Raw genomic sequence first — 12771 nt, 5'->3', positions numbered from 1 at the left:
GTCCAAAAGCTGCATTCCTATTCCTGATCTTTGACAGCTTGCTTCAGACTGCCAAAATCTGGCCAAAAAAGACATGTCAAAATACAAAAGATGCTTCAGACATGCTAAACCATGGACACTGTACCTGACACCACCACCATCAGACTGTGTCGTCCCCACAACCTCCGCCGTCCTCATTCATGCTCGACCTGCTATGACCTCCACCTCAGCAGCAAGGAAGTGTGGACAACAGGAACGTGAGGAATACAAAGGAGAAATCCTTCCTGCATCTTATCCGATATGCTCCTTTGATGAGACGCTGTATAAATAATGATTGATTGACTGTGGGCACAAGTCTGTACTTTTAAAAACAGAAATTTCTGAAAGGTCAAATTATAAGTGTGACTAAGCTCTGCCAGGGACTCTCTAATTCACTGAGTGGGAGGCAGTCCCAAAATATTCATTTGCCAAATCGACCACTTAGTCTTCATCTTTCAAGTCCTTTGTCTTCTAAGAATGAAAAATACTGTTACGACACGATTTTGATAAGGCATGAATCTCACTTATGTGTCCCAGTATTATGAAGTCATGCATTAAAAAAACACTCTGCATTATTTTCCTTTTTTAGGTCCCCAGTGCTTTTTGTATTTCCATATATTGCTCTGATAACATTTCTACATTTATCTGTATATTACTCGGCCAGGCAGAGGTGTAAAAGAGATGTAGTTTTATTACTTCTAAAAGAGGAAAGAAACTGATGTGGCACAGTTTGTTAATTTGCCCATGTTGTGTTAACCATGTAAACTTTTAAATGTTGAGGGGCGCCGGTAGCCGTGGAGTTAGTTTGTTTGCTCCGTGAACAGAGGCTGCATATCTCAAAGTGGGCCGCCACCTACAGGTTTAAATCTGACCTGATGCTCCTTTGTCACACATCTGTCATTCCCCACTGTCTCTCTCTCTCTCTCCCTGATTACTGTCCTGTCTTTTTAATAAAGGCATGAAAACCCAGAAAACAAATGTAGGGAAAAAATACTTTTAAATGTTTCAAGGCTTAAATGACAAGGCTGAATGTGGTGAAACCCTGGACACAATTTTTTTTAAAAAGACAAAAGACAGGCTGCATACATTCCCCTTTTTGCTAGTCTTATCTTAAGTTCTCTTAATTTGGTGTAAATTATTCACTTTCTTAGAAAATGTCCAACAAGCCAAGCCAGTTGCCCTTACTTAACAATAATCTTCTTTTGCAAAATTCTCCACACTAAAAAAACATTTTATCCACATATATTTCCATGGTAGAAAGCATGGCCACTCCACAATTTGTTTGCACACTGTACATCTCTAAATTATATCAAAGACACATAATAATTTATTGAGCTGTGTTCAGGGTCCTCAATGATTACATCTGCAGTAGAAATGCAGTCATAGTATTTCTTACTTTTGATAACGGCTTTGGAATATATACTTTCATATCCTGTGAGAACAACAACAAAAGAGGAAGAAGTTGTAAGTCACGCTCCAGCTGTTATGGTTTTTATTTTGGATAGATTTAAACTGAGTTATTCAAAATATGATGGCTCCGGGAAAACCTCTTATAACAAAATGTGCCGTCTGCACTGTAGGAGGAGAACGTCCCCCAACCACAGCATATGAATATATTCAGGAAGAAATATGCAAATAAATAAATAAATGAATGCATGAATGAATGAATGAATGAATGAAGGGGGACTTAGGTTTCGTTTTTTTTGGGGGGGGGATGGAGGAAAAATATTAGATGATAGGCAAGATAAAGGAGAATTTACATAAACTGTTCACAATCTGTTTGAGACTCAGGGGAGAGAGAGCGCGAGAGAGAGAGAGGGCGAGAGAGACTGAGAGAACATCTATTTTGGCACGACATTTAAGAAACATAATATATCACTTCCAGGTGCAAAACCACCTCAACTTTACAGACTTACTTTGAAAAAGTCGACTGTCAGCAATGCCAAGCCTGCCTATTTCTACAGCCCAGTAAAGGAAACACACACACACACTCTCAAACACACAAAAAACATGGCGAGTAACTTGGTGCTTAGGTGCTAGGAAAGTGCACTCAGGCATTTTATAGTATTGAGGTCGGCCTCAGCCATGTTTTGCTGAGCTTCATCAATCTCCAAGAGGTGCTACCACCAAGCTGAGAGCAGAGGGAAGGGTTGGCAGCGAGCAAGAGGGATGAAAGGAGCTGCATTAGGGTTGAAGAGAGGAACAGCAGAAAGAAGAGGGAAGGAAGGACATGGTTAAGGTGGGAAGGAGTAATGGATTAAAGGAGGAGAAAAAAGGAAGGACAGGGATATGGAAGACAGAAAATGCTCGGTGAAGGAAGAAAGAAAGAAAAACAGCTTCAATTGGGTCAATTGAAAGCTTTAAATATGCAGGAAAGATGCAACAAAAAGCAGGAAATGATAAAGAAATTAATAAAACAGGGAGTGGAAAGCTTGAGACTCAAAGGTTGAGGGAGGAGAAAATACAGAATATGTCGAGGATGAGTAAAAGGCAGGAAAACAGGGATGAAAGACAGAAGATGGCGGAGAAAGGAGACAAAAAATAAGAAATACAGTCGGATGGGAAAAGCGGCTTTAAAAGGAGAGAAGGAGAGAATCAGAAGGATAGAGAGAGAGGAGAGAAGAGAGATACCAAGGTGGAATGAAAATAAGCAGCTTATTAAAAAGGGACAGGGCTGGAGACACGCGGAAAATAGCAGCAGCAGCTTTTTCCTTTGCTATCCTCCTGAGAAATCTGTGGGTAATATGTTGCAGAGGAAAAACATTTTGCTTACCGCTCCTTAAAAACAGGCTTAACTAGGGGAAACCAAAAAAGGCTCGGCAGAGAGATAAAGCGTGGCTGCTGACGCCAGCCGATTCAGCTGAGGTGTTGGACAGAACTGGGTTGGCGTCTTTATCACCTTTTTAACATCATGTGACATTTAGTGAGAGCTTTGATTGAAAAAACGACTTTCAGAGTCATCTGTGTGTTTTAAGTTAAAGAGCTGAGTGGCATCCTTTTGTTCTACCATCGGGCTGCAAAGGAGATACAAACCGTTTTGGTAACGTGCTGCTGCAGAATGTTACGACAGCTGCTAAAAATGCCAAAAAATCACAGACACACATCAGTGACTTTTAGACACTTCTAAAAACTAGACTTCTTCTTTTACTTCTTAAAACTAGCTTAGAAATCAAAGTCAAACACTAGTACTACTGGTTTAATGGTTTAGCTGTATAGCATAACACACCTCAACCTGTCAGCATTCAGGTTTCATTTCAGGTGATGAAGCTTTTGATAACAAGATGATATCTCAGCGTAGAAAACGTGCAAAAAATAAAAGAGTAGAATCTGTCTTTTGTGAGTCAGACAAGTTTAAAGGACTGCAATGCTCAATTAAAGTGAAGCTTTCTTTGATGTTTGTTCGAGGTTCTGTAATCAGTAATCTTCATTTTAAACGTACAATACAGTGTTTCCCCTAGGTTTAAAGCATGGGGGGGGGGACAAGCCGACATGGCGACACGACGACACAAACACTTGAATGAATCTTGGTGTTCATGAGTTACTTTTAATGACAGCTGTCCTTTTCTATCGGAAAGGTATCCTTAAATGACTTCTTTCCCTGATTTCCGACTCTATCCACTATCATATCTCTACAATAAAGGCACAAAAAGCCCAAAAATGAATCTTTTTTTTACTTGACCTTCAGGGGGGCGACTGACTAAACCTATGTTATAGATTGTATTTTGTTGAGTACTTACATTACCTCAAATATTTCAAACAGTTATCAAAGCCAGAGAAATCTGTAATTGTAAGGGGACGTGTCTTGCCGATGATTAGCAACCATGACAGACAAAATGTTTATTATTGCCATGGAAACATCGGATGTTACATCAATGACCGCTGTATAAGGAAGCAGGAGCTGCTACCGAAAGCTGCCGTACTGTTGCTGTATGTGCTGCTGTGATAAAAAATTACTGTAAAATATACTTGGATACATCGTCGGTAAACATATTCACTTTCTCAGGTCAGTTTCACCTGTTCATCTTCACTACGGTCGTTTTCACCGGGGATGGGGGAGTAGCAGTGAGAACTCCCATGATTCCCCGTCAGCCTCAATGTCATCTTTTCTAATTGTAGTATTGATCGAGAGCCCCCTGGTGGCAGACTCTACATATTGTATCTTTAAGGTAACTTTTCAGTGAACTAGCAGGAGAAGTTTGGCACGGCGCTCGAGCACTGTGGGTAGAACGCGAGGTAGAGACCTGTTAATAAGACATATGACACCTTTTTTCTTCTCTTTTTTACAGACATTTTTGTTAAATATAGAAGATAAATTGGTATCATTGCTATCACTTCCTGCCTCATGTGGGCCTGACTCACAGTATGGCTCCGTACTGCGGATGGTCTAACCTTGTGGTTTAAAAAGATAGTGGAACACACACACGAGGTGTCTTATCACCAGGGTATCACAAAGTCACACTTTTGCCATCCCGGAGGAAGAGAAAACAGAGCCATGGAGGAAAGAGACGAGGCGAGAGAAAAGCTGGAATAGAGAGGGAGGGGAGGGAAAATGTCAAGCTGTCTGGCCTTTTCATGGCAATCCCATCACGATGTCGGTCTGAGAAATTAATCTTCAGTCATCTTTAGATAGGAATCTCACACTTATCAGTCTCCACCCACACCTCACTCCCCCTGATAATTCCCTCTCTCACTCAAATTCTCTCCTCCTTTCCTTGCTTTCCCCCTCTTGAACCATCTCCTCCTAACCACTTCCTCTTTTTTGAAAATGTACAGTATCACTTGTGTGCCCTTTTTCTTGTCTTCCTCTCTTTCTAAAGACAGGATGCCCTCTCTATCTTTCTTTCTCTCTCTGTTGATCCATTATCCTCTGCCTGACCACTTATCTTCTATCCGTATCCCTCTATCGGTCTGTCTAGCCCACAGCCACACACACACACACACACACACACACACACACACACACACACACACACACACACACACACACACACACACACACACACACACACACACACACACACACACACACACACACACACACACACACACACACACACACACACACACACACACACACACACACACACACACACACACACACACACACACACACACACACACACACACACACACACACACAGCTATCAAACCTTCCATTCCTCTGTAAACTGTCATATTGTTATCAACAGGATTGTGATGGCTTTTTTTTTAAGTCTCTCCCCTCATGGCTTTTGGTTGTGACACTGTGTGGAAGTGCACATCTTATCTGCTGAAGAGAGGCGACATTCTGATCACACACGCACACCAGCCCTTTGTAACAGGGATTGTGTTTGATATCTGAATATCTGTAATGCAATTTGAATTTCGTTTATCTTGTTGGCGGAGAATGAAAAACCATGAATGTGGGATTGGGTTACACAAACGTTCATGTTTCTTCTGTCTGCAGAATTTACAACAGAAGGTTTTAGTTCCACAGGAAGCTGGTGTGGGGAGTTGAAAAAGAAAGAATACTCTTTCTTTGGTGGAAAGACTTTCCCCTTGATAAGCCCAGGTATCTGTATTACCTTTATATTCTAGTATCTTTTAACAAGGAGCCAATTCATAAATACATTTGGGTCCACTGCCCAAGTACAGACATTAAACGCTGTAATAGCTGCAATCTAATCAAATGGAAATGATCCTGACAGAAATTTGATTTTTTTTAAGGTAGACTCCTTTTTTTTAACCAAAAACCAACGCTGACTCTGCTGAAACCGTAACACCTCAGATCGAAGGCGTAAATATTGTCCAGTCCAAGCATTAAAGTCACATAACGAGGTCCCATCAGACTGATATCAAAGTGTCAAATATGTCAAATATCACTTCTTAATTTTTAAATCAGAACACTTCATCCATGTGGAGCAACAGTTGCCCCAATGTTATGCAACATCATCCTGTGAAACACACAATGTCAATGTCTCATTTGAAAACATGAATTCATGAGGTGAATGATATAAAGCCAGCGTAAACAGGACAGCATAGAGAGAAGGTCGGAGAGGCCCGACTGAGAGGGTGACAGAACGGCAGAGAGAGAGGGACGCTTACATGTTTCTCTCCTTCGATCCTCTTGTCAGCCTGTTGAACAGCCTCCAGGTACTTAAAATGCAACTCCATCAGCCGATCAACCTGGAGAGAGAAGGAAATGGAGGCAGACGGAGAGAAAGCGACAGGAAAAGATGACGACAGAGGAGAGAGAAAACAGAAGAGATGTAACAAGATGAGACATCAACAATTTCTGCTTGTATTCATTTTTATTAGAAAGGTTTATAAAGCAAAAAAACAAAGACATACAAATATATAATTTGGAAGAAGTTAATGTGTTGCTTTAAAATACAGTATACTCAAAGACATACCCAGAGTAACACCATGAATATGACATGATGGCATCTTTTCATATTTTAGGAGTTGATGGATTGCTTGACAAATGGCAGCCAGCCTGTCAGGCTTCATATTTGAATCACTCATTTCTGTAACATGAAACAGAATTCACTAGACGCGGGTACAGAGCTGTGCAGTCAGTGAAGGCTGACTGACTGACCCGAGTGTGAACCTGACTCTGTTTAACCTTCCCTCTGGCTCTGTCCTCTGGTAAAAATAAGATTTAAATGTGGATTACTCAGCAATAGCACAGTTTATAATTGCACATTTGATGTGAAGATTTGTTCCAACCAAATGTCTCATGAGTCATTCCTAATAGACTATGTCTTTAGAATTGGGCCATTATAACAAAGATATTTAAAAGATAGAGGTCTGGAAAAAGAGTAGTGATAACCATTTTACACTAATGGTTACAGGACTGGTTGACTCGAAGGCTTTCTTGCAAAAGTAGCACGGATGATGTTGTTGTTATCGATATAGCACACTTTGTTGGTGACAACCAGGAAGTGAATTGAGTAATTCAATGATACTCAAATGAAATGCTGTTTCACTGGTGAATAAATCTAGTCATATCGGCCCATATCTGCGACAAGATTAGCCGGTACCGATAGTTACTAGATAGGCTAATATCGGCTGCCCAAGTAAAAGTACATGCTCTAAATATTTCATAAGAGGATTGACTTGTGAAAAGTTTAACACTGAAAAAAACAAACATTCTGCTTCATCAAGACTGTGTGAACGACAAGATTTGAGTGACTGTGTTCTTGAAATAAAAGCAAAGAAGAAAACCCATAACTGTCACCAAACTTTGATTCAAATGTTGCTAATTTCGACTAACCTTCTCACAGTCGTTCTCTGTAAATTTGGTGAACAGTCTGCTTCTCTGTTGGGACTTGAGATTTCTCAGCATGGAGGCGATGATGGAGGAGACGTGTTCTGAGGAGAGAGAACGGATGAGAAATGTCAGTTTCTGCTTCCAGTCGTAAACTTTTATGAAACTATCAGTGAAGTTAGACTTATACATGTATTACTTATTTGTTTATTAACTGACATAAGAGCATCTGCCCACCATCTCTCTCACAGCAGACCATGCAGTATTGAAGCCTCCTTCATCAAAAAGCGCATTGCTGATTTGCTCCTCAGTTTAAACAGTGAACTCATATTAAAAAAAAAAAAAAACCCCAGCAAAGCTCCTTCACACCCACACCCCAACCCTCAGTGAGAACAAATCGATTAGCACTTGATAATTAGCAATTATAGCACGCACACGGCTAAGCTTGGATACGCTTACAAAGAGGGCATAGAACAAGAGGAGGAGAAAATGTTAATACAATTTAGAAATCAATTTTCATTTTCGGGCACACTGGATGAGGGGTATCAGTTTTGGCTGTAGCTAAATTCCATTTCTCATGGTGATAGAAATATGTTCGAGGCGGCTCTGGGGTGTTTTTTTACCAAGAGGGGGGTCTGAAGCATGTTAATTGACTAAATTAGCAACAAAAACGAGTTAGTCCCATTGAGTGTACTTGTTCCCCTGATTCATTCTATGTAAGAGGTTATCTCACCATTTACAAACCGTCTTATTCACAGGCTGCAACACAGGGTGACAATCAGAGCCTAATGTTTCTCTTTATTATTAGAAAACAATACAGCATATACACAGGAGGGGGGGGGGGGCTATGACATTGTACCATCTGTAGATATACAGAGGAGAGAAAAAATGTAATTGGAGTTTATCAACAAGAGGTCAATATTCGCTCTCAACGAGGCTTTGCAGTTGCTAAGCAACAAGACTACAGGAATCAATCCCATTTCTGCTTTTTAAAAGGGGTCGTGTTTGCTGTCAGCTCCCTTTCTGCAATCCCCTACGACCCACAGCATCCTCACTTACAACACTTGAAGGATAAGAAATCTAAGGGTCTATAATCTTCAAACTTCATATCTTTCATAATAAAACGTGTACGATTACATTACAAATGTGCTAAGCAGCACAGAAAGGAAGCAAATGCACTGAAACAAAAGACAGAAAAAACATTGTTTTGTATCTTTATGCGGAAGATTTTAACAGAAAATACATCCTAAAAAAATCTGGTTCCATCTTCTTACTGCTGAATCTGTGAATCTGAACCTGAACAGTTGTTTTGAAAGTAATTAGTTTGTAGTCTCTCTAAATATCTTACAGTGCAGTTCACCCTTTCAAACTAAAAGTAATTAAAGAAATACATTTTACTTAGAAACTCCTTTATTTGATTTGGTGTCTAGGGGGGGAAACCAAATTACTTTGTGTCTATAACTGCAAAATCCCGGACTACATACAACTAAAAAAGAGAATATTATGGCATGCCAAAGTGCAGAAAAAAAAGTAACTGCATTTCCCAGTCTGACTGCATGGCATCATAGTTGACAGGTATTACATACACTGTTAAATCTGTGTGATCAGACTGCAGATCCGGTACTATTAGTCCAGTTTTCCCTTCTTTTAATGTAGAACACTGTATTTCCTGTACACAGTGACAAGGAGGCTAAAGCGCCATTTCCAAAAGGATGCTACTTTATCAACTTGATCCAAGCGGTAATTGATGTCGCCACCTCCACGCCCTGCCAGGAAGGCTATTGATCGCTGGTTGTGCAATGTTGTCTCCAAAGAGTTTTAAACTAAACAGCGACAGCTAAGTTGAGACACGTGAAGGGGTGGAGGCGGGATTACACTGTGGGTACAAGATGGAGGGCAAGACCTGGTAAAGGAGCCTTTAGAGAGGCGTTTGATCGATTCTTCATTTACATGCTTCGCTTTAGACCTTAGTGTCAACTCTGAGGGGGAAAAAAAAGGAAATTAACAAGAAATCAAGAAATGTTTCCATCTTATCTCTTTGAAACTAGCAAAACCTACCAAATGATCACCCAAAGACCAATGAAAAGAGAGCGTAAAAACCAAAAGAGAATCATTTAAAATATGTCCATAAAACAAAAGTATGTTTCTTTTCTAAATGTCTGAAGTTTACAAATGTCTGTAATCTGCTGCTATCAGAGCTGAGGCTGATGCACTTCGGATCAAACTTGTCATTTGAGAAGAATCTGAGCTCATGGTAGAATACATGGGCTTACAATCTAATACACACAACATCAAATACATCAAGTGACATCTGTGACAAATAGGGCTGGTTAAAAATACCGATTCATCAATGCATTACAATTATTATTTTTTCCCCAACTGAATATCGATTCAGAGAAATCCTGACATTGATTATTTCCATTGTAATGTCACCCCACTCCAATGGAGGCACTGTGGGTGCCGCCGTACTTTTGCATACTGTACTTAAATATTTATTAAAGAATGATGAAACGATGAAATACATTTTTGAGTCAGTTTGTTCTAAACCTATACAAACAATGCACACATCACTATTTAACACACAACAGAAGGTACTGTGATGAGTCATCTATGCATATTAGTAAATCAATATCGAATCCAAATTGAATCAGGGCCCAAAGAATTGAAATTGAATTGAATTGTGAGGTTGTAGAGAATACTCAGCTCTAATGACAACATTATTTATCTTATAAGTGCTGCTGGGTTAAGGTGCCATCCTATTGAGAAGCCGACCACAGGGAACAGTAAGCAATCCTAAAAATCACTTCCTGAAGCAAGGTCCTTCTTATTTGACACTTCAGTGTGTGTACTGAATTTAAACCAAAGTCAAAAAGAAAACCAAATTAAAAAGTGTTTCTTTATTGCACACCGTCTTTTAGTGTCTGTTGTTTTGTATTCTTAGTCTTCTGTCCTAAACGCAGCATCTTTGGTGCCAGAAACAAAAGTTATTTAGTGATCATAGCTTTCTGGTGTTTAGGAACATTACATGGACATGAGCATCCATTATATCGAACATGATCATTTATACAACAACCTCTGAGCTGGCAGCATTTGCATCTCTGCAGAGTTTCCTCTTGTGAAGGATTCACAAAGCTCACTGCAAACATCCTCGGCGTCAAACACTGTGTGGGCAGGAGAGAACTGAAGTTGACTTTGAATGCACTATTTATTCCTTTATTCAAAAGGAAATAAATGAAACCCATCCATCACATGGAACTACTTCACATTAGTAAACAAGTTCTAAGTCAACCTTTTCTGGAGGGATGTTTGCATTCGGATTACACTTCCAGAAGCTAGCATTCGATCATCACCCACTAATCATTCATTGCCTCATCTTTGCCCCAAGGAATCCAGAGCACTAAGTTAACATGCAAATAACCCTGAGTGGCCTGAATTCATTTACTGATCGACAGTTGAAGTAAGAGCAGTTTAGTTGTGAATGACAGGGAGGAAAGATAGGCGGTGCTTCCATGATGGACAGAATTGACCCGAACTGGGTGAGCCCTGGGGAGAGCAATTAGAGTCCCAGCACCACAGGCTAGTCTGTCAGGGTTTCTACAGACTCTTCTTGTCCACACTATGTACGGTACAGACTGTAAAATACCAACTTACATTAACTAAAAGAGTATTTTCTGCTGTGGACTCTCAGAAGTTATGATTATTAATTATTATTATTATTATTATTATGTTATTCAATGTTTTCTTTTTGAAGAGGACATATCATCCCCCTTTCCCACCTTTTCAAACAGTCCCCTGTTGTCTAAATGAAACATTTGTGTTGTGCTTTGGTCAAAATATAACATGACTCAAACACCAGAATCCCACTATGATGTCACAAGTAAGCAAATTTAAAACAGAGCATTTTTCTCTGTGTTGTAAGACTTATGCAGACCACAAACAAAGGACTGGGTGGATTTATTTCACATTTTGTGGGTCAGTAGACACTCAGGTTACCCAAATATATGTTCAAAAACACTGTAACAGTGGATTTTTCATAATATGTCCCCTTTAATGTATTTAAACCATCCATCATAATCAGTCATTTAGCCTAGTTAAGTGTCACCTATGTTTATCAAAATACAAAAAAAAAAGCAGTGGTAGCAATATGGGGTTGCCCAAGGACACATCGGGCATGTTGCTGCAGGAGCTGGGAATTGAACCCTCGACCTTCTGGTTGTAATGAATGATGCACAGATAAAGGTTCATTGTATTTGTTGGAAAGAACCACACATTCCCTAAAGAATAAAAGCCTTGACTAATTGAAGCAGTGTGTTTACTTTGACCTTATACCCGAGCCTATTTCATTACAGTAGGAGTTTACACAGATGGAACATTATCGACGCCCACTGGTGGAAAGGCCTAAAGTGAAGATGTTAATTAGATGCGTCTTTACACAGGGATCTAACAGCAAATCTCTCCCTCTCAAATACACTAATAATAGGATTACACAGCATGACTCTAACAACACAGATCACAATCAAACTTGCGTCATGTAAAACGATACTGATCTCCATCCGTGCCAAAGGCGCTCAGAGTCTGGATAAGGGACGATCAAATGACAAGTCTCTTCTGATTCTTTGCATTTGACCGAAATATGTGATGGTGGTTTCATCGTTAAACCGAGATAAGTTTCTCTGTTAGAGGCACTTATCTAGGCTCATATATTCTGCTATGAAGACATGCTTCTTAAATCCTCATTTTCTACTCATACCAGAGGAGATACTGATGATAAAGCCAGGGCTTAGAAATGTCCATGTTTTATCTTAGTAATGAAACTGCCATAATTTGGGAGGGGAAATGTTTCAATTAAAGCCTCCCATTTCCTTGATTTTCCCGTCCATGCCTACGTCGATTTGAGCTGCAGAACCACAAAATGCGACATGTTTTATACAACAGGTACTTTTTTTTTCCTGCAGGCACACCTCACTCATTACTTATTTTAGTGCCCTCATTAGAAAACAAGGTTCACAGCAAGGGCATGGGCTCCATGCAGAGGTGTTTGCCTGGCATTCAAAAACACACCCCCCTCTGTGCACTCTCTATTCACCAAACAAACACCCACATGCACAGGAGCACACACACAATCCCTGTACCTAGTAGGAGCTGGAGATGGAGCTATGACTATTGTGTCACACCATGTAAATTAGTTGTTTACTTCGGCTCCCTCTCATGGTCGCTCGCATCATTAGCCACCTAAATATAACAACCGGCTGCTAACAATTTCCATCATGCAGTCTCATTTCACTGGTAATGACGGAGCAAGTACACCGATACACCGAGACCCCCAAAACAAGGTGAACGGCTATTTAGTGACAAGAATAGTCATAAACAGAACTATTCTTTTCATCTACTATTCTTCCACCTACAATGTCTCCATTAATTATCCCGTTCTGTATGAGGCCTGGCGATCCCTGGTCATTTAGGCCGTGTCAATTGCGGGGCCAGTTTCATGTGGATCATCTTTT

At 40.1% G+C, this 12771-nt stretch overlaps 1 protein-coding gene across 2 annotated transcripts in view; it reads right to left on the bottom strand.

Moving 5' to 3' along the window:
- Positions 1-12771, bottom strand: part of ctnnbl1 (catenin, beta like 1) — a 47422-nt gene that overhangs the window by 13106 nt on the left and 21545 nt on the right. Inside the window, exons 12-14 of one of the 2 annotated variants that reach the window (XM_065961463.1) lie at positions 7274-7371; positions 6103-6183; positions 4691-4756 (exon numbers count right to left, since the gene is read on the bottom strand). In XM_065961463.1, the coding sequence (XP_065817535.1) occupies positions 4706-4756; positions 6103-6183; positions 7274-7371 (230 nt within the window). In that variant the 3' untranslated portion in view covers positions 4691-4705. Of the gene's footprint in view, positions 1-4690; positions 4757-6102; positions 6184-7273; positions 7372-12771 lie in introns of those variants that run through there. The other variant, XM_020636001.3, reaches the window with a different exon arrangement.

This window comes from Labrus bergylta, chromosome 12 (assembly GCF_963930695.1).
Source record: "Labrus bergylta chromosome 12, fLabBer1.1, whole genome shotgun sequence".
Classification (NCBI taxonomy): Eukaryota; Metazoa; Chordata; class Actinopteri; order Labriformes; family Labridae; genus Labrus; species Labrus bergylta.
The sequence above is the reverse complement of the archived record's forward strand: the minus strand, read 5'-3'. Positions and strand labels throughout refer to the sequence as shown.